This window comes from Dendroctonus ponderosae, unplaced genomic scaffold (genome assembly GCF_020466585.1).
Source record: "Dendroctonus ponderosae isolate FM_Combo_2020 unplaced genomic scaffold, Dpon_F_20191213v2 Dpon_F_20191213_8, whole genome shotgun sequence".
Classification (NCBI taxonomy): domain Eukaryota; kingdom Metazoa; phylum Arthropoda; class Insecta; order Coleoptera; family Curculionidae; genus Dendroctonus; species Dendroctonus ponderosae.
The window spans coordinates 11,782,580-11,804,588 of NW_026019016.1; the positions used below are offsets into that span (position 1 = coordinate 11,782,580).

Genomic DNA, 22,009 nt, shown 5'->3' on the forward strand with positions numbered 1-22,009 from the left:
AAAATAAAGTCTTTCTCTAATGAATTATTGGACCACAGAAGATTACAGACATTCTCCTTGCTTCCTTTAACCTCAGGAACCGTTTCACATTATTTTTTAGTTTGACTGTCCGTTTCTTCTAGGTTAATTTCTCTTCTAGAAGAATCGACTTTGTGCGCTTGAACGTGTCTCTTGTAGCCTCCGTCTTATTCATCACTAATTGGTTTGTGATGAACTCCACAAACATTTCCTGGCCCTCAGTCAATTATATTTTGATTTTCTAAAGTTCATATTTTGCCTTCCAAGGTTTCATATTTTGATCTTCCAAATTATTTTCGTCTGGTTATTTACTTAGTTTAGCAGCTTTGCGTTCTGGTGCTTCTCCTACAGATCTAACCGCATCTCTTTTATCAATCATTATCTTTATTCTTCAATATCAGATCAGATATTTACAAGAAATATTTTCCCCAAATCTTTTGGTTGCAGCCACTTTCATTTTATGTCCTCGTGCGTTTTCTCAATCTTCTGTTTAAAATTCTACACTTTCCTCGATTTCGCAAATGTCCCTTCTGGTGCAGCACATAAAAGCAAACGAAACAGCTTATCCCAGAATAAATTGTGCTACTTTAAGTGGGTAAGCTTGTTCGAAACACGCGCTTTTCAAAATATCCTAATAACCCGACGACATAATCAACCGAATCCAGGTTAAACTCATGTCGTTTTGGTCGCCAAATTCAATTACTCTGGATATTTTGGCAAGAAGTCGTCCAAAGCGGTTAATTATGTTTGGAGCGAAAGCCAAACTACCATGCGACTTGCTGGATTGATAAGCCCCACAATATCAATTGGAGGATAATGGCTTTAATTAAAGTATATATATATACAATAAAGTAGTATTATAGAGTTTTTTGGACTCAATATTTATTTTGTGGAAAAAATTCGAATAATGTGTTTGCGATCTCAATAGACCCCAAAATAAGTTTAGTACTGTTGATAGTTCAGGAAAAAGCAGAAAACATTGCCAATAGTCTATTAAAAGAACAGAGATAATAGCTGGAAGCTACACGTCTTCGATAAATTAATTTCATTAATAACCAAGGCTCCAACCGATTTAATTGAAACCCAGTTTTCATTCAAAATGCAAAATTTATTGATCATTAAAAGCGAAGTGTTTGTGTGGAAATGTATGCTCTTTTCTCATATCGTTTTTTGGGGTTCAGTGATTATGTTTCTTTCCACGTAAACAGCAAAAACATTTTTGAATGCGCTTCGTTTTCGTTACAAGGTCAACCTACATTTTCTTGGCTTATTTACAAAAAAATAAATCTGATTAAAAATAATTGAAGACATTTGAAAAGCATTAAACTACATAAGAGAAGCCGTACTAATCAAATTGAAATTCCTATAATGAAGGCGAAATTTATCCGCTCTGACACAAGTCGCTTGAATCATAAGATAAAAATATTTGCACCAATCTATTTTAAAAGATAATTTCACTGTCTGGTGGCATACAAATTTTCTGATTTTCTACGAATTTTAAGTTGCGAAATTTTCGTCTAAATGTTGTTAAATCGCCGTTATTTTCAGAATTTTGGAGAACATATAGGCCAGATTTTCTTCAGAAATTCCGCGAATTAGGCTGGTTTTGTAAACACAAAAATGAGAACGAAAAAGCCATCGTTCAATTTCCATTTGCTTATAATGGATGTTGTAGAAAAGTTCGTTGAGTTGAGCGATTTAGAATATTTTTTCGGTGTTGCATGTGCAGAAAAATATATTTGGTCTATTTCGAGTAACTTCTTAGCTCGTTTCACCAGAAACACAGAATTGTATGGTTGATTTTTTCTCAGAAATTTAAATTTAACAATAGTTTAGTTGTAACTCCTAAAGGGTGCTAACTACAATAATTTGAAGCCATTTGATACACAACTTTTTTGTGCTTTATAATACTGAATTTCTTTTGAGCACGCTCTAGTCTCTGATGTTTTCTATAGAGAAATTGATTCTTGGTTAAATGCGGTATCTTGCCATGGGTTCGAGATATTTTGCTTTGAAACTTTCAGTCCATCTTTAAGTGATGCGCCAAAAGCAATTCTTTATTATTCTATTGTAATTTTTTTATTGTTTCATGTGGTCTAAGTGCTTTTGCTTTCGGTTGAAAGTTTCAAATTGAAATATCTCGAACCCGAAGCAACGGTAGCGGCGCTTTTCACCAAGACTTTTTCCTGAAGAAAGAAACATCAGAGAAAAGGACGTGGCCAAAAATTCAGCATTGTCAAAAACAAAAAAAAATGCATTGCTTCAAACGACTTCAGAGTACTGCAACTGGCGTTTTCTAGGAGACACAACCAAACTATTAAGAAATTATAATTTCTGGACTGAAAAAAAAGCAGTAATCAATAAATTATGTGCTTATAGTAAAACAAGCTAAAAACCTATTCAAAACAAACCAAACTTTGAGACCCTCGAAATCGAAAACGGTGACCGAATAATATTGTGCTAACTCGTACTAATTTTGCTCAAAAAACTTTTAGTTGTTTCCGTTAATTGGCTACAAAACTAGGTCCCATAATATTTTCTTAATTTGAAGAAAATATTCCAATTTTTCTTTTTAAATGTATAACTATTCCATTAAGCTACCTGTCAAACATGGCACCATTTCAAAATAATACTTAATAACAGATAAAGTTGAAATTCGAAAAAATAAGTTGACATTCGATTTTCAACTGTTAACAAATTCTAGCAATTTTGGTAAATTGATCAATTTTTATACTCTCCAAGTGAGCCTTTAGAAATCCTTAAAAGGATTAGCGCCGATTTTGAATCATCCTGTATACACATTTAATATCAGAAAGTTTCATTGAATATATATTTAAATAGAACTCTGTGTCTTTTATTTTATTTCATATAAAGACAAACACTAATTTACAACATTTTTTATATGCGTATTACTTATTTTATTATATATATACCTATTAGTATTTTGTTCGTTCCTATTTGTTATGTACAAAGGGCTCTTGCCAGATTCTAAATAAGTTGTTCTTGAGACGTCGTAGAGACTTCTCCAAGAACTCCAATACAATAAAGAAAAATGTTATTACTGAATGCTAAATTGTTTAAATATTAAGTTGAAAATCTGGAATTTGCGTGAGCCCCGCTTGCAGCTGTCCTGCGGCTTAAATTTGGCGGCTGGAACGGTTTATTAATGATCTTTATGAAAACAGCGTTAACGACGTACGTGCAAAATTCCTGATTTTCAACTTTTCCTCTATTGTAAGTTGTAGTATAACCTTTTACGGCTAAAATATACACTCAGATAAGTCGCTCCGACGTCTCAAAAAAAACTTATTTAGAATCCGGCAAGAACTTTTTTAAAATAACAAAAAGGGTTTAACGAAAAGTTATGAATATTTTAAACTGAAATTTATACTACTTATAAAGCATACAAATACCTTTCAAAAAGAGTTATGGTACAATTGTTTAGAAGCAAAACTAAATTCATTATAGAAAATGTAAGAAAACGCTAATATCGGCGGTTTCCTTCGTTTTTTGAATAAACAAATCAACGGATTTTAATTTAGTTCGCCTTATATTATAGGTATTTTTAATAGATACTTGAAAAAAAGTATGAAACTTTAATCGGTTTTTCGCACTTTCTTTAATTATTTAAACAGTGTTCCACAGCCGGAAATTTCGGTTTATTATTAGATTTCGGATTTATTGATTATTTAACTCCAAGAAAAATCACTTTTTATTTACGGAAGAGAAATTTCTACAATAAAGCCCATGGGATCTACATACGCACTATCTTATTAGTTGCTCAAAATGTTGGCTATTTTCCTGTAAACAACAATAAAGTCTATTTTCGAAAACTCCCTAACATTGATAAGATATTCCCGGATAGATCGAGTGACAGAAGGGGATCAATTGAATGGCCTCCAAGATCACCGGATTGAACATCCTTAGACTTCTTTTTTTGGGGGCATCATTTGGTCCATGGTTCATAAAACAGAACTTGCTGATATTGATGATCTTAAAAGGCGAATTGCAGCAGAATGCCGGTCAATTCCCGATGAAGTTTCCCGAAATGTTTGAGAAAAGTTAAAAAACAGACCTTATTATTGTTTGCAGGAAAATTGACAACACTTGAACGACATATAAGATAAAGTGGGTAAGTTATTGTAGAAATTTCTCTTCCGCAAATAAAAAGTTATTTTTGTCGATGTGAATCTTCTTCGATCTTCGAGTCGATCTTTCCGAATTTTCATATTTTAAACTGCAGGAAAGATATTAAGGGTGGGAAGAAGAAATTGCAGGATTTAGTGACGTTTCCACTGCGGAAACTAATTCTGTTTGGTAGAACTTTATTTTAATTTCTACAATATGAATATAGCAGAACAACATTTACAATATTTATACATTTTCAGGAGTTGTCACAACGCCTAGGTGACGACAAAAGTATAAGCGAGCACTTGAAACTTCCGATACAACGTATAAACGACTATCAACTTCTTCTAAAGGTAAGGGTGTTACTACCTTTTTCAGCTAGATAAATGGCTTGATAAAAAGCGAAAAACTATAATAATAGTCATTAGGGTAACAGGTTTTTTTCCACACATAAATGAACAACAATGTCATGATATTGCAAGTCTAGTGTTTTTTTAATGTTCAATAGTTAGATATGCCTATTTGATAAATGTGCTGCTAATGTACACGGTTTTATCGAAAATCTCGAGAAACAAGCTTGTTGAAAGATGCGATTTCCAGCCAAGTGCCAAATAATGTGACAAAGTAATCGAAAAGGATTCATTGTATAATGTTGCACCTTCCTAACAGGCATATTTGCATGAGGTTAGCTCCTATAATTCAAGGAAAATCAAATTTCGTTTTTTGAAGCCATCAAGAGCATTTCATCCTCCCTTTAACCTAAAAAGCCCCATTAAGAGTTATTGGGCCTTTCGTATTTGAGATATTGTTGTATTCCTATTTAAACAAAAGTAGTAGTTAGATTGAAATTTCCCGATTCAAAAAATTATTATCCTCATTGCCGACAATAACATCAAAAGTAGGATAACATACAGCTTGACATTGCGAAGGTGGGCGAACAGACCGTCGAATCGTCATGTGGGTCAACATTTCGCTATTTTCGTCGCGTTCTAAATATACTTGCTGAATTTTCCAATTCGACAATTTGTGCAAAACTACACAAAAGTATAGTTTTATCTGTTTTCCCGCATCTAAACGGATTACATTGGCCACCTTGACGCCATTCTGTGAATAATTATTGTGTCTAATAAGCTTTAAAAATACATTTTGTAATCAAACTCGAAACAACATAATTCCAATCCGAAATGTTTTTGATCGAATGATTCTAAAAGTGCAATTTTTCGATCGGAAGCGATGATCATAAAGAAACACTTTTCTTACTGTTCATTTGTTTTACTTTTACGCACGCACTTTTACGCACATGTGCGCCAAAATAAATGTGACAAATTGAACCTTTCACTGTCATTATATTTTTTAAAGCATTTTTATTACAAATTAACCGATATGTTTTTTAATGAATTACGTAGGTTATAGACAACTATTGAATATAATTTAAAGTTTACTTACAATTTCTAAATTATAACTTTGTTACAAGTTCAGTCTCAAAGTCGTTCTATTTTTCTGCGCTCGCCGATGTTGCCACAAGCAAAACACGATTTTTTTTTTAATAGCGCAAGTTTTATGCAAAATATGCATCCATATTCCAACACCATACCGTGAAAACAGCACTTCAATTTTTAACACTCATTGTTTCAGTTGTATTTATTTGCTTACAAAAGTACGCTTTTCCAACATTACAAACGTTAAAGCGTGACAATTTCAAAAATGGCATTGACATCAAATTTGACGGATTGACACCATCGACTTCGTCTCAACGGGTGTCAAATGCCGTCATCGTTCGAAAAACGACACTTTTCGCCCTTGTATCGAAAACTACTATTGCGAAACATTTACCGGCTTGATTGAGGTTTCGAGACTTTTTATAAAAAATAGGAAGCATATTGACGGGTCAAAATATTAACTAACATCTATTGGCGTCCTAAAACGGCCTAAAAACCAGGAGTTCAAAAAACGGATTTTCGCCCCCGTACCGAACAATATTTTTTATTCGAATAAAGGAGATAACACGAATAATAAGTTATAATAAATAAAAATAGCCAAAAATAAAAGCCGCCAACTTCATATTTAAAATTTGATGCCAATGCCATTTTTGAAATTGTCATGTTTTGACGTTGTAATTTTTCAAAAGCGCACTTTTAGATTCATTCGAATAAAAATACTTTTTTATTCGAATTAATCTAAATCGGATCAGGATCTAAAAGTGCCATTTTTCGATCAGAAGCGATGATCAAAAAGAAGCATTATTATTTACTGTTCATTTGTTTTACTTTTACGCACGGGCGTGAAGTCAATTGAACGTGTCACTGTCATAAAGTATTTTAAAGTATGTTCATCAAAAAGTCACCGACAGGATTTTTTATTGAATTACGTAGGTTTATAGAGAACTATTTTGAAAGATCATGATTTTAAGCTTACTCACAATTTGTAAATTATAATTTTGTTACAAGTTCAGTCTCAAAGTCGTTCAAATGGTCTATTTTTCTGCGCTCGCCGATGTTGCCACAAGCAAAATACGATGTTGTTAAATAGCGCATATTTCATGCAAAATATGCAACTTTTTGAAACACTTGAACCTTGAACGCAGCATTTCAATTTTCAACACTCATTGTTTCACTTTTATTTGATTACAAAAGTACGCTTTTGAAAAATTGCAAACGTCAAAACATGACAATTTCAAAAATGGCACTGACATCAAATTTTAAATATGAAGTTGACGGCTTGTATTTTTGGGTATTTTTATTTATTATAACCTATTATTCGTGTTATGTCCTTTATTCGAATAAAAAATATTGTTCGATACGAGGGCGAAAATCCGTTTCTCGAACTGCTGAAACGCCGTCGTCCTTCGAAAAACGCCACTTTTCGCCCTTGTATCGAAAACTACCATTCTTTATGATCATCCCTACTGATCGAAAAATGGCACTTTTAGATTCATTCTAATAAAAACTACATTATTCCTGATAGAAATTCATATTTTCTGATATACTTCATATACGACTGAAAAAAATACTATCTGATGATTGCATTTTAGGTTTTGGACTAACTAGAACTTTTTATGAAGAATTACGTTTCTTCGTAAAATGAGTAATAAAAAAGTTTCCGAACTTAAGTAGACATACCTACTGTATAAAGTACTGGCCTTATTTTCAGGTTTTTGTGCACCCTGTCATTTCATTGTTGCCCAACAATTTCGGGACACGCTGTATAAGTTACTTTTATACTTTTGCATTTTTGTACCTATTGACTGTCTTTCGCGAGTTTGAACGTGCCAAATTTGACAAAAACTTTGACTAACTCAATGCTCGAAATTCCAAGTGTCTACAATTTATAATGGAAATCGATTTGTGCATCTACTACATGGGAGTTTTTGCTGTTATTCTGCTGCTTATATTCGTCCTGCGGCGTGTCGTCTAGATATTCCATTAAACGTTAAATTCTTCATGGCATGCGTCTTCCAGCAGCTATACAACGTCCTAACTGCTTCTTCTACAATCTGTATTTTGGAAACCGTCGTTTTAGTGCTAGTGATTTACAAGATCTTCCTGACCATACAAGCCCGATTATGAGAAAATGGAATTAGATGACTGCCTGTATTATTTAGGAATGTTAACTCTGCTGATGATTGTTGTGCATCTACTGCAAAGATTTCAACTGATTTAGTACCAGACAGGATTTCCTTCTAAGTATGCAACTTGTTATTAAGTTGCATGTTTTCCTTATTATTGCACATCAATACACAAAGAGAACTTTAACAGACACATCAAACTTTAATTAAGAAAACTAAGGTCTTTGGTCGATTTTTCAGGAGTTGGTAAGGTATAGCGCGTGTCTTGGCGAGAACAACGCCGATCTCCAAAAGGCCCTTGAGTTGATGCTAAGCGTCCCTCACAGGGCACAAGACGACAAATTCACCTCGAGCATCGAAGGCTACAAAGGAAGCATCCACAAGTTGGGACGACTTTTAGCTCACGATCGATTTGCTGTTACCTTTGGAGAAGTCACCAAAGAGCGATATTTATTCCTCTTCAAGGCGCGCGTGCTTATTTGCAAAGTTCGACGCATAGCAGAGGACCGGTCCATATTTCAACTTAAAGACGTTATAAGGGTGAGTTTTTCGTTCCGAAATCGAACACTTGTAGACCGCACTCTACTTAATTCTTAATACTTTCGCCCTATTTCAGCTTCCACAAGTTGAAGTAAAAGACCACCCTGAAAGCGAATACGCATTTGAACTAGTAGATAAAGTTGGCGGGCAGTCCCTAACCCTCAAAGCTCATAGAGACCGAATCAAGAAAATCTGGCTGAAGGAAATTAGAGAGTTTGCTAAAGACCACGGTAAGTTTCCCATGGAAACTGTTACAAAACCCCAACCAGATTCCTGCGCAGGTGAGAGTGAAGAGAATACTAGCGACGAATTCCAAATAGCTTCTCCTCCCACTGAGTCCTCTAATTCTAAGGCCAATCAGCCGCACTCACCACCCACCGCCCAAGAAGCGAAACCTGCCCATAAGGAAACCGAAGAAAAGCATCTAGGGACACAACCCAGTAAGAAACAAAAGCTTGAAGAACCAAAAAAAGAAGTCAAACTTGCAGGTAAGTTTTGTGGAATTTTGCTTCTATATGATGCAACTCAGAGTTATGTAGGTGTTAAGAAATCAGCCCAGCAAGACAGTTTAGTCTCCGAGCTAAAGCTAGCAGTTAGAAAGAAAGAAACCGTCACTGAGCTCTCAGAGCAAAGCGAGTCAAGCGAAAGCACCTTAATAGCAAAAAAGGCGGCCTTCACTTTAGGTTTGAAACAAACTATTTTAATTAGCATCCATTGAAAAAACCGGTTTTAGGTACCACCACCACCACCACAACTGATATAATCCAATCTGATACTTTGAAGCAAATTCTCACTCCAGAATCGGAAGCTGTAGAGCCGACTGATTATCATTTGAGGAGAATCGAAGCTGTTGAGCCTCTTCGTCACGTCCACGATCCCAGAAGGAATTCCTCAAGTTCTTCAAGCGATAGAACTCTAGTTCCAGAACACAGTGAGGCATCCAAGCGCGAGAGTCCCACTGAAGAAGTCGAAGAAGGTCTGAATATTTAAATCTTATAGAAGAACTAATATTGATTCAGGAAGAATTCGAACAAAGCAACGAATACTTCCTATTTCACTGCAATATAAAGTCAAATTTCCCATCTAAAACGGCAAAGAACATTTTGGAAAGGAACATAAACAACGTAATTTCGTTGCTGAATAAAGAATTATTTCCAAAATCTAAAGTGAAGCTACAGCACTTGAAAAAACAACTTTAAGGTTTTGAAATGGTCGTGATCTAAAATAATTTTTTAAAGTTAACGAAATAATTACAAGTCTTCTTGGTAGTTAGAAAGTCACAAACACTTTAAAATTTTTGATTTCCACAAATGTTTTGTGTCCAATTTGTAAATATTTCCGACATCAAAGAACCCACCATTCTGTTGTGTAAATTTTGTCCCAAAGTCAATAAAATTTATTGTTTCCCTTCCCATTATAAAGTAATTTTTGAATTTCAGGACATTTAAAAAAACTAAAAGCTGTTGAACCTTTAGTTCAAGTGAACAAGCCCCGAATTCTCGAGGAAAAAGTAGAATATATACCAAAGCCACTTCCTGAACAGGTGCCTGGAAGCGCTTTAAAAAAGCTCTACAGCATCGAGTCGCAAGGAGTGAGCGACACAGTCTTGACCGATTTTAAAATCGGAGTTGAATTTAATGTTGAAGTTTCAGACGACATGAGCCGAAGATACACTTCTTCCGCAAAAGGTCAGCTATGTTTGTTGTTGTGAATAAACTGTTTTTCTAATATCGATTTTCGTGTGGGTTTTCATTAATCCTTATGTGTTTGATCGGATGTATGGAATGATCTTATCTAATATATGCTGCGAAATTGGCATTATAATAAAAGATATTTTGGTAGTCCACTGAATTGCTTGGCACCGAATCAGAAACGGCAAAACTGGACTTTTGCCAAACATTCTAAATCAAATCAGTAAAGCAACATGCCGCTTATTAATGTTCAATGCTGAATCGTGTGATGAGCTGTGACAAACTTGCATAGATTGTATTTAAAAATTTATCGTTTCTGGAATTGCATTATATCGGTTGGCAATATATTTTCCAACATCTATTCTATTTTATAGATAGGTAGAATTTAATATATTTATTGCACATTGGCGGTGTCATTGAAGAAACTACGCCACTGATATATTTAGTGAGATTATGAATTATGAATTCCTTTGGTGCTGGTCTTTTACGTTCACATTGCATCTTAATCTAGTTTTTTTTAATGGCAACTCGTCCTTAATATAATTTTCATAGATATTTACTCTCCCATATTCTCTTTCCGCCAAATAGTAATTATAATGCAAACATAATCAGCACCTTTCTACCCGTATACTTTACTTATAAATACAATTTGCCCATTTCCCTCTGTCGCGTGTTACTTCTTTGGCTGCTGTTCAGTTTAGGTTCAGCTTCTCTAGGCATTCAATTACTAAATTATTCCTGCTTTATCTTGATCTTCCTCTAGTCCTCTGCATAGCCTCCATTACTGTTTGATGGCCTGTCCTCTTTCATTTTTACCAACTGTTAAAACACCTTAACTGTTGTATAGAGATGCTTTCAAGAACTGGTTCGGCTTCTAAATATTCCCTTATTATCTCTTTACACAATTCATCTTTTTTGTCACTTCTCTGATTCTTCTCGAAACCTTTATATCCGCAGTTTGTATTTCGTTTTTTTGCGGTTTGGTAACGCATCAGCTTTCACATCCATACATGAAGGCTCTTTCCAGGGAGATTTTTATACACTGTCAGTTTTCTTTCGTTCTTATTTCTATCGTCCCCAGAAGATTTTTTCCAACTTGCTATTTGTTTCTGCCTCGTTTCTGCCATTTTTTTGCAGCGTAAGTCGCAAACTTTTTTGGAACTCAATTCCAAATTGTGCTGTAAATCTTTTCGCTTGTTGCATATACGTATTATGAGGTCGTCAGCGTACGCACATTCTGTTAAAAATACTGGTTGTAAATATCTGAAGGGCACTTGCAACTTTTTGCTTTTCTCCTTGACTTCTTTGAGCGCGTCATCCAGAATTATGTTGAAAAGTTCTTGTCTCAACTCATTTTTGTGCCAAATTCTTCTGATTCGGAATTCTTTGTTCTGACACAATCACTTGTACATGCATATACAATTTGTATATGTTTTCTAAGATTTTGGTTCACTTTCCTGTTTTTGCTTTGACAATGTCACGCTTTTGGGTTTTTCCATGTCTATAAAAGCTATTTACACTTTTTTCCTTTGCTTAGAGTTTTCGAAACTTTATAAAACAGTTTATGATTCCCATGTCTGTCTTTCTCCATTTTATGTCCAAGGTTTTCCTACGATTTTTATTTATCTGCAATTACTATTTTAATGACTTTTGTTCGTTGGGTTTTGTACACCAATAATGTTTCATTGTTTCTCTTCTATAGATATTCGCTTCATTATTTCTTTGTCAGTCTAGTCTCACTTCTAATTTCTACGTTCCACCAGTTCGTTTTCTCATTTTTCGTGTTTGTCGTTGTTATTATTCGACAAATTGTTTCTGCGTTTGTTAGAATAGCTGTTTTAAATGTGGCCCAATTTCAATCATCCAAGCCGTATCTAACTATTTTTTGCATTTATTTTTTCTTTATTGCTGAATGTTTTGAATTTTGAAAAATACTGTATGTTCTCATAATCTGAACATGCGAATCTTTTCCCTTGACTTGCTATTTTTAGTTCACTTTGTTGTACTCCAAGTATGAGTCATTATTTATCTTTTGTAGTTATTCGTTCCATTTTTTTTTCGGTCTAGTTTCACTTCTAATTTCTTCGTCCCACCAGTTCATGTTCTTATTTTTCGTGTTTGTCGTTGATATTTTTCCGCAAATTGTTTCTCCGTTTGTTGAGTAATCTGTGTAAATGTGGCCCAATGATTCTTCAAGTTGCATCTGTCGATTTTTTGCATTAATTTTTTCGCTATTGCTGAATATTTTACTGTATGTTCTCATAATCTGAACCTTCGAATATTTTCTCTTGACTTGCTATTTTTAGTTCACTTTGTTTTTTACTATTTCATTAACTTTGGTTTATTTCTCTTCTGCAGTTATTCGCTCCATTTTTTTCAGTCTAGTTTCACTTCTAATTTTTTCGTTCCACCAGTTCGGTTTTTATTTTTCATGTTGGTCGTTGATATTTTCGACAAATTGTTTCTCCGTTTGTTACAATATATGTTTTAAATGTGACCCAATGACTCTTCAAATTGCATCTGTCGATTTTTTGCATTTCTTTTTTCGTTATTGCTGTATATTTTACTGTATGTTCTTTTAATCTGTACTTGCGAATGTTTTTTTAGTTTTTTAGTCCTCTTTGTTTTTTACTATTTTGCTGACTTTTGTTCTTTGGATTTTGTACTCCAAGTAGTTTCACTTCTAATTTCTTGCTTCCACCAGTTCAGTTTCTAATTTTTCGTGTTTTTCGATGTTATTGTTCCACAAATTCTTTCTGCATTTGTTGGCATCGATTTTTTAACGGTGGCCCAACGACTCTCCGAATCGTATCTGTCGATTTGTTGCATTTCTTTTTTCGTTATGCTGTATATTTTACTAGGTTTTCTTTTAATCTCTTTATTTCTTTACATTCCTGTTCTATTCTAAGTTTAGAAACAACTAGGTCGGTTCAAAATTCCGCACCTGTTTTTACCTTCGAGTAGGCCTGGGTAATTCAGTGAATTTTTAGGAGCTGGCGCAGTGCTGCGCAATGGGCTTATTGCGCCAACTCAAGGCACCGGCGCAGTAACTCGGTAAATTAGCGACTCTCTCTTAGAGCTCCTCAATTAGTAATATGTCGATTAATCTCATTTGATTAAGGTTTCTGGTTTCTTCCCCGTGAATCCCAAATGTTTATTTAGGTATTTCATACTGTTTATTTGTTTCTTGTTCCATATCTTGCGTTCAAGCCCCAATTATTAATAATCTATTTGTACTACTCGCTGTTCCCGCTTCAAAGTTCAGCCGTTCAACTGTTTATTTTCATCCGCTCCTAGTCCACACACTATCAATAATGTTGTTTTACTTTTAGCTCTATCTCAATTTTAATTTAATAATATATATAATAACCATCACCTAAGCACATGGGACGGAATCAGATTACGCGATTCTATATAAGGCGCTTTAATACATTAATATACAGTTCGAAACGATTTTTTTCTCTCTTTTATCTCTATAGCCAATTGTGGGTACTATAAGTACCTAACAATGTCAGTTGCTAGATGGATCAATTTCACTTAATGATCAATTCTAGAGCCAAGTGAGTGAAAATAATCAATTTTTTGAATGTCTGATTTCCTTGTAGCTGTCGCCTGACTTTGCTTGACTAATACAATCGCAAAAAAACTGCATTTACACACATTGTTCTATCACAAAATAAAATAAGTCTTACACTCCTGCTATCAATGTACTTTGACCAGCAAGTAACCTTCCAGTCTACGGACTATACATGGCGCATAACAGCTTCCAAGCTTGTGAAAACTCAACTTTACGAATTTTAAGAAAACAATTCAATCATTCACAGACGGGGGCGGGTACGAATCTTCCTATAGTCGAAGATCCGCCCAGTCGTACTCGACTGATGGGGGGCTGTCGCCGTCTCGATACAGTGCCGAATCATCGTCCAAATACAGCACAACTGATCCTTTGGGAAGCTCCAAGTATGATACTTTAACAAGTTCGAAGTACGATTCTTCCAAGTATGAGCCTACTTCAAAGTACGATACAACTAGCAAGTATGATACTACTTCCAAATACGATACCAGCTCCAAATACGACACCTCATCCAAATATGATCCAATAACCTCCAAATATGGGCGAGGAGATCTGTCCTCATCGGCTTTAACTTCTTCCTACACACGAAAGCCGTTGACCGAAGCAAATGAAGACTCCAGTTACACCAGGAGATCATTAAGATCTTCAGCTTTGGGTGAAGATGATGGAGACTCCTACAGCTACTCCAGGAAGATCAGAAGTGGTATCACTGATGATGATAGTGAATATACCAGCCCCTACACGAAGAAATATAGCACCAGCAAAACCGTCACTGAAGGAGATCTTGGTGAAGGTTATTACAGTAAAAAATCAATTCGTGGCAGTCTGGAAGCCGAAGGCGATAACGATAACTACACGATTAGAAAGTCTCTTAGAGGCACTTTGGAAGGTTCCGCAATAGAGCCTTCAGATAATGATGCCCTCAGCTACAGCACCAAGAGATCTCTAGGTGCAGACTTGGCTTTAGGCTCCAAATATGCTAGAAGATCCGTATCGGCCGAAGGAAGCGAAACTGGTAGCAAATACAGCATCAGATCCCTGTCTAGGGGAGAAGCTGAAGACACTGAGCAGCTAATTAATAAATACTCGGGGAAAAACTTTAGCGAAAAAGCAGGCGACGAGGAAGAAAATGTTTATGCTAAGTTTGCCAAAAAATACTCCCGAACTGAGTCATCTGAAGCAAAATCAGCAGCAGATGATGATTCATCGTCATCAAGATACTCCAGAAGAATATCCAGGAAGGAATCCATCGAACCGAAAAATCCGGAAGACGACCCATACGAAAGGTATGCTCGGAAATATCTGAGAAACCAAGAGGAATCTTCTGAAACCAAATCTTACTCCACATCGAAAAGAAACCTGGAGGAGGAAGACACGGAATCAAAATACTCAAGTAAATATTTAAGAGCAGAATCCAGTGACAGGCCTCATAGGATCGATTCAGGTAAATTAATTAACTATATAGTAAAACAAAGAGTATTTAAGTTATTCACTCCACACAATTCCAGACTTTTTGCAGTATTGTCCAGTCTGCGAAAGTTTGCTTGAGATTTACGTACTTGTATACCCCCACTTGCATGTTAGTACAGTTTTGCTTCTCTAAAGTTCAACTTATCTATTGTTTCAATATAATCTTGAATAAATGCAAATTTTCCACTTCCATCTTATTAATATACCCTTTTATTTGAACTTTTAGAAGAGTCTTCGGTTAAAAAGTCAATTGAATCCAAGTCGATAAACGGCCAAGAAGCAAAATCCGAAAGCTATCAATCCAAGCAGCTGAAATCAGAGACGCATTCGCAGGAATCCAAGACTGAATCTCATTCGCGGGAATCCAAAAAGGTTGAAAGTTCTCTAGATACCAAATCGCATCAGGTAACGGAGATTGCTGCTGAAGGTGCTTCGCTCTTGGCTCTAACCAGCGCTTCCATCGCTACAGCAACTACTAATTTAGCTTCAGCTTCCACACAGTCGCTTAACGTGCAGCAAAGCTCATCAGCAATGTCTTCATCAAATGCGGTTACTAGTAATGTAGCTTCAGCTTCAATGCAGTCAGTTAAAGTGCAACAAAGTTCATCTTCATCAGAAACGGCAATAACCAGCAATTTCACTTCAGCATCCACACAACAAAGTTCTTCTACAGAGTCGAAAGTTTCTTTCGTCCAGTCTGAACGTGTAGAAAGTAGCTCATCTGCGCAAGTAACTTCGTCCTCTAGAAAAATGTCCGTTAGTGCGATTGGCAGCGAATCTGCTTCATCTGCCCGAAGAAAATCTTCTGTAGCTGAGCTAACTGCTTTAATAGCTAGGCGAGCATCAGGCGCTCAAATGCTGAGCGAATCTGCAGAATCTAAAACGCACGTCCTAATGTACTCTGCCAATAATTTGCAGACTAAATCAAGCTCTACCAGTGAATCTGCTACAATGCGTTCTAGCATGGAGAAGTCTGCGGAAGACAAACTGGGAGAGTTGGATGGCAACCGGCCTCACTTTATCAAGACGATCAGAGGCACCAGCATTGAACGTAAGCACTTTTCTTGAGCAACATTATCTTCTCACAAGCTAGATGTAGTTGAGAACCTGCTTCTTATCAAAATCACTCAAACAGCTCATTCTAGCACAACTTGACACATACTCTATCTATTTTTTATTTGACTATTTATTCTGATTCTTCCTTTCTTCTAACCACATTTTCATTTCGATACTTCATATTAACAGCTGGCGAAAGTGCGTTTTTCGAAGTATTGCTTAAAGAGAAGCCGGTCGATTTCAAGTGGCTGAAAGATAGCAAACCGTTGAACGAGGACGGCAGCATGTCAGGCCGCATCCAAACCATTGTGGATGAAAAGGCACAGGAATACAAATTGGTGCTGAAGCAAGTGAAAGAAGAGGATGGCGGCATTTACACAGCCATTGCGCAGAACGAAAAGGCTCATGCGTCATGTTCTGCGCAGCTGGTGGTCCATGAACGTTAGTAACAGGATTTCATACATGTTGTTTGAAGGTTTCCCTTTTTTATTTGTTTATTGAATCATGCATTTGATATGGTAGTTGCTAAATTTCTTAACTTGGGTCTATTTGGCATTAAAGTGTCGGTGCTTGGGTTCCTAATTCGCTCTAAGTAGAAGAGCTCATGAAATTTATAAATTGGGACTAAAAGCATAGTAGAAATTCTGAATCTGATTATCTTAAAAAACGTAAAGGTACGAAAATTTAAATGTTTTTTGAACAGTGACTTAAACGTTCATTGCAAATTTGAAGCACTTTAATAAAAAATCGGTTCCCGAGTTTTCTTCCCATCGGAGGGGTTTTCTGAAAAAATCTACGAAAGGTGCCGAAAAACTGGAAGATATGGATTTTTATGTATGGGACTTTTTCCGACTTACGAACTTTTCTGCAAGCTTTGGGACTAAAAGTATAGTAGAAATTCTGATATCTGATTATCTTGAAAAACATAAAGGTACGAAAATTTAAATGTTTTTTTGAACAGTGACTTAAACGTTCATTGCAAATTTGATGCACTTTAATGAAAATCGGTTTCCGAGTTTTCTTTCGATGGGAGGAGTTTTCTGAAAAAATCTAAGAAAGGTGATATAAATTTTTATGTATGGGACTTTTTACTGAATGAAAAAATGTTTACATTGCAAAACATACACTTTAAAAATACCCATCTGTAAATACCTTGATCAATTGGACTGAAATACCCGAGTTTTCCTATTTTGTTGAGAGTGAGATTAAAACTGAGTTTCAACTCAAACTGACAGAAGATTAAAATCTTCCTTCTAGAAAGGTTTTAATGTTACTTCTTTAGACTTTAGGGATTTTAATCTCACTTCTTTAGATGGTAGCAAAGCTACCGAAACACGCGTTAGCTGAAAAAATTAAGTGCTATTTGTCGAAGTGATATTTATTTCATCGTGATCAGTCGAAGTTTCCCAAACTAAGTGATCGATTTGATTGTTTAAACAAAACTCTTTGTATGTTATTGTGTTAATCACATTATTGGTAACAAAATTTTCCTTATACCTAAAATTGGCTAACCGAAATTTGTACTGATGACCCACCCCTTGTGGCAAATCTGCATTAAAGCAATGAATTGATTGGTAATCCACATTTTAGTTAGCACCGATGAACGTGAAGAAAGAGCCAAAAGCGACCATCCAGAGTTTCTGGTCTCCATGAAGGACGCTGAATTGCTCGAAAATACCTATCTTCGCTTCATGGTCAAAGTTGTAGGAGAACCCAACCCTGAGATAAGCTTGTAAGCACTTGTTTTCATATTGATTTTGTCCTGTAATATGCAGCAACATATTTCAGTTTCAAAGATGGAAAGAAAATTCTGGAAAGCGATAGGAGAATGCAGGTGATGAGAGAACACTCTGATAAAGGATTTTACGAGTTAGTAATACCAGAAGTAAAAAGAACCGACGCAGGAATCTACAAATGCGTCGCCACCAATAAATTTGGAGAAGCTTCTTCTGAAGCAAGTGTAACCGTCACAGGTAGGATCAATTTATCGATCAATAAGTCGATAAGAAAAACATTAGCTTTGAAATCATTGCTAAAAAAATTAAAATTCCAGACAATAAAGAAATTTTCGAAGAAATGCCCGAAGGAGAAATCCTACCAGCAGGAGAAAAGCCAGACTTCCACTGGAAGAAAGATGGTGCAGCGTTTGAACCCGATGAGCGTTTCAAGGTATTGATGGGCGATGACGAAGACTCGTTAGCTCTGGTTTTCCAACACGTCAAGCCAGATGATGTTGGTCTTTACACCTGTGTAGCTCAAACCTCTAGGGGACACATCAGCTGCAGTGCTGAACTAACTGTTCATGGCACTGTTAATCAATTGTTTAGGTATAATTTTTTTCAAGATAGTTAGACCGTGTGTTTAAAAATGTTTTCTATAAACTCTTTCTTCATTAGAGAACCAGAAAAGCCGCAACTAATAATTGAAAAACGCGAGCCTATTGTAACTGCTGGTAATCAAGCAATGTTGGAGCTTCAAGTGAAAGGGTATCCAAAGCCTCAAGTTAAATTTGAACACGATGGCAAACCTATCGAACCCGGTACCAAATATAAGTGAGTTTCAAATAAAAATACCAATTAAGCATTTAAAAAAACCTGAAAATTACAGATTCTTGTATGAAGATGAAGAAAGCATGTCGCTTGTGATCAAGGATGTGAAATCCGAAGATGCCGGAGTCTATAAAGTCATAGCTGAAAACGAAATGGGCATTGATACAGCAGAAATGAAGCTGATTGTTAAAGGTTTGTAGACAACCCTAAAAAGTGTAATTTGTTGATGCTACTTTATAGAATCTGTGGAGTTTGTTCCAAGCAGCAACACTATACTGTATACTATTCACTACAAAAGAAAATTTTCTTTAAAGAATTATTGGTCAAAATATATTGAAAATTCTATGCATTTGAAGGCAAAAAATTAGTGAATATGAATTTAAGTAAATGCATATTTTACAGCGAAACGAAGCTACTGCACAGACGAATACTTTGAACGAGAAACACACACATTGACTATCTCCGGTAAAATAAAGCAACCTTTTTGATGTTGTTCACATGCTACAATATTAACTTAATTTAATTACTTCTTCAGAACACCTTATACATTTTTCAACAACTATTTATTAATCCTGGATCTTAATCTACAAAGGCTGCGATGTCTTCTACGTCTAACAAAACGCACTTTTAAATCCTTTGCACCAGTCGGTTACCGACTAAACTTAATATTATCAACTAAAAAAAACTAACTAATTGAAAATACTTCAGCCCCACCAAAGATCAAAAACAAGCTAGAGGATATTTCCATCCATGCGGATCTTCTGCTGAAAATGACCGCAGAAGTCGAGGGAATTCCAGAGCCTAAAGTACAATTCTATAAGGATGGAAAGGAAATCAAGCAGAACGAGAGAGTTAAAATAGTGAAAGAAGCAGAAAAGTACAGTTTGGTCATTGAAAAGACCTCCCTAACCGATACAGGTTGGTTAATTTTTTTATGCCCAAAAACCACTGAGTTCTACTGGCTTTCTTGGCAGGTTCATACTCGATTGTTGCCAGCAACGAACTGGCCCAAGTGTCTCAGTTCTGGAAAGTCGACGTCTACAGCAAGCCGAAAATAGTGCAAAAGTTGGGAATCGACAAAGTGGTTTCTCAGGGAGAAAACCTCGAGCTTAAGGTGAAAATTGAAGCCGAACCCAAACCACAAGTTAAATGGTGCATTTTTTCGACTCATATAAACAAGCGCTGGAAACTAATATTTATCCTGCAGGTACAAGGACGAGGAAGAGGTCCATTCAAGCGAACACTTTGTAGTGAAAGAAGACGGAGACATGTACATCCTGAGAATTACAGGCGCAGTTACAACAGACGCTTCCAAATACAAGTTTAAAGCATTGAATATCCATGGAACTGGCGAAGACGAAGTTAGAGTCGACGTTAAAAAGCCTCCCAAAATTATTCAAGGCCTGCACGACATGACTGTAACGGAACACGATAAAAATGTGACTCTTGATGTGAAGCTGGAAGCCTTCCCCAAGCCTGCAGTGAAATGGTGGAAGAATAGCCACCTTTTCAGACTTTATTGCTAAATCTAATGCTTTGCAGGTATCTGGATGAGGTTGAAATTAAAGAAACCAGAGCAGAGTTTTCTCGCCTGGAGTCCGACGATGGAGTGAAGTTGGTGATAAAAGAAGTCAGCAGCGAACTATGCGGCCAGTATTCTTGCAAACTGAGTAACGAATGTGGAAATGCTGAAACCAGCGCTAAGCTAACAGTAAACTGTACGTTTCCCATTCGATTGTTTCCATCAGTTTTCGCCAACGTTATTTTTCAGGTGCGCCTAGAATAATCAAACATCTGAAGGACACAACTGTAGAAGAAGGTGCTGAGCTGCACTTGGAAGTAGAAGTGGACGGTTGTCCACCTCCAACGGTAAAGTGGCTGAGGAATGGTAGAGAGGTTTCCACGGACGCTCGAATAAAGATCACCCGCGATAAGCAGAGATACGAAACTCTGCATTTGGCGGTCGATTTAATCAAATACGAAGAGCAGGGAGAATATGAAGTTTTCATCACCAATTCCTTGGGCAGTGTAAGCAGCAAAAGCTTTGTAACAGTTCACAGTAAGTATCAAAATATATCCTCATATACAGGGTTATTCACGCTATACGGCACGGAAGTTTGCGGCTAAACCGTTTGATTTTTAAAAAGTATTAYTTTATGAATTGTCCGACGCCTACCGAGCGCATATTTTAAAAATATTTTTGTAATGTCAGGGTGTCCCAAAGGCTCTAAAGGCATCAAAGTTGCGTTTTTTTAAATGGAATGTCCTGTATATTATTGCATTTTTGGATTCGCTGAACAAAATAAGTGTCTGTTTTGGCTTATAATACCTGAATCTTAAGTTTTTTTAAATAATACGAATTTAATCAAAATCTGATCTAATTTTCACGTGTCAAATACTCTAGAAGTATTTAAGTTACGTAAGCGTAATTTATAGTGAAGTGTAAGAAGGTATAATATTTTATATCCCAATGATAATAAACTTACCACGTTATACAGGGTGTCCACAAATTTAAACTAATCAAATAAGGACTTTAAGTGGCTCTAACTTGATTAATTTAAATACAACCCCATATTTTTTAACTTACCAGGAAATGAAATTTTCAATTACCTATCGAATGGTATTAGGATGTTAATAGCTAAGTTTTTGCCTTTTTACAAAATACGCCAAATAGTCGGTCTGTGCACCATTTGGTGTTGTTTAACTTAAAGTTCCAATGGATCTAAGTTGCCTATGCCATTTACACATGTCAAATCATTTATTTTATTTGTCAGTTTAGACTGCAAAGTCTCTTTTTGATAGCTGGAGTGGTATTGTCTTTTGTAATTGTAGACGTGTTGGTCGTTATTTTAATGTTATTATTGTGTTGCTAAGTTAAAATGAAGAATTATCCAAGAGAAGAGCGTATTGACATGATTTTCACCCTTGGAGAATGTCATAAAAAATGTTTATTGGCTTCTCGAGTTTATGCTCAAAAGTTTCCTGAAAGAAATCATTCTAAGCCAACAGTTTTTAAGCGCTGATTACACCAATTTGAGGAAAGTTGGACTGTCAATTATAAAAAAAAACCCATTACGGAAGGATTTAAACAGTGCATGTTTCTCCACTTCAACTCACTATACAGAGTGTGCCAATGATGGATTTCTGCAAAATTTGAAGCGGTGAAAGTTAAATAAACTGAAAATACCAACCGCAAACCCTGGCAAAACGCGGATTATTAGCATATCAGCAAAAAGGCCTTTAAAACACATTTATACTGTCAGTTATATTGCTAGTTAATTATGAAGATCGTAAAACGGCCGTTTACGATAAGTTATTACAGGTGAAGATTACAGACGACGCGGCGTTTTTGCGCAGGTAATTTGGTGCTAATGGCAATGGAAAAATGCATTTCTCGTGTCGCCAGACTTTTTTCAAT

The 22,009-nt window shown here is 35.9% G+C and overlaps 2 protein-coding genes across 2 annotated transcripts in view; one reads left to right on the forward strand and one right to left on the reverse strand.

Annotated features, from left to right (window-relative positions):
* Window positions 1-22,009, reverse strand: part of LOC125505364 (zinc finger protein 136-like) — a 75,716-nt gene that overhangs the window by 35,973 nt on the left and 17,734 nt on the right. The window lies entirely within an intron of this gene.
* The window catches only part of LOC109536109 (obscurin), a 50,145-nt gene that overhangs the window by 11,981 nt on the left and 16,155 nt on the right, over window positions 1-22,009 (forward strand). The window contains 22 exon segments of the mRNA XM_048669061.1: window positions 4,407-4,499; window positions 7,952-8,251; window positions 8,328-8,481; window positions 8,521-8,739; window positions 8,791-8,934; window positions 8,985-9,227; window positions 9,691-9,939; window positions 13,767-14,960; window positions 15,213-15,391; window positions 15,905-16,037; window positions 16,232-16,483; window positions 17,633-17,774; window positions 17,831-18,015; window positions 18,096-18,369; window positions 18,439-18,594; window positions 18,650-18,783; window positions 18,994-19,056; window positions 19,300-19,509; window positions 19,566-19,743; window positions 19,799-20,080; window positions 20,134-20,309; window positions 20,363-20,650. Coding sequence (XP_048525018.1) covers window positions 4,407-4,499; window positions 7,952-8,251; window positions 8,328-8,481; window positions 8,521-8,739; window positions 8,791-8,934; window positions 8,985-9,227; window positions 9,691-9,939; window positions 13,767-14,960; window positions 15,213-15,391; window positions 15,905-16,037; window positions 16,232-16,483; window positions 17,633-17,774; window positions 17,831-18,015; window positions 18,096-18,369; window positions 18,439-18,594; window positions 18,650-18,783; window positions 18,994-19,056; window positions 19,300-19,509; window positions 19,566-19,743; window positions 19,799-20,080; window positions 20,134-20,309; window positions 20,363-20,650 — 5,248 coding nt within the window.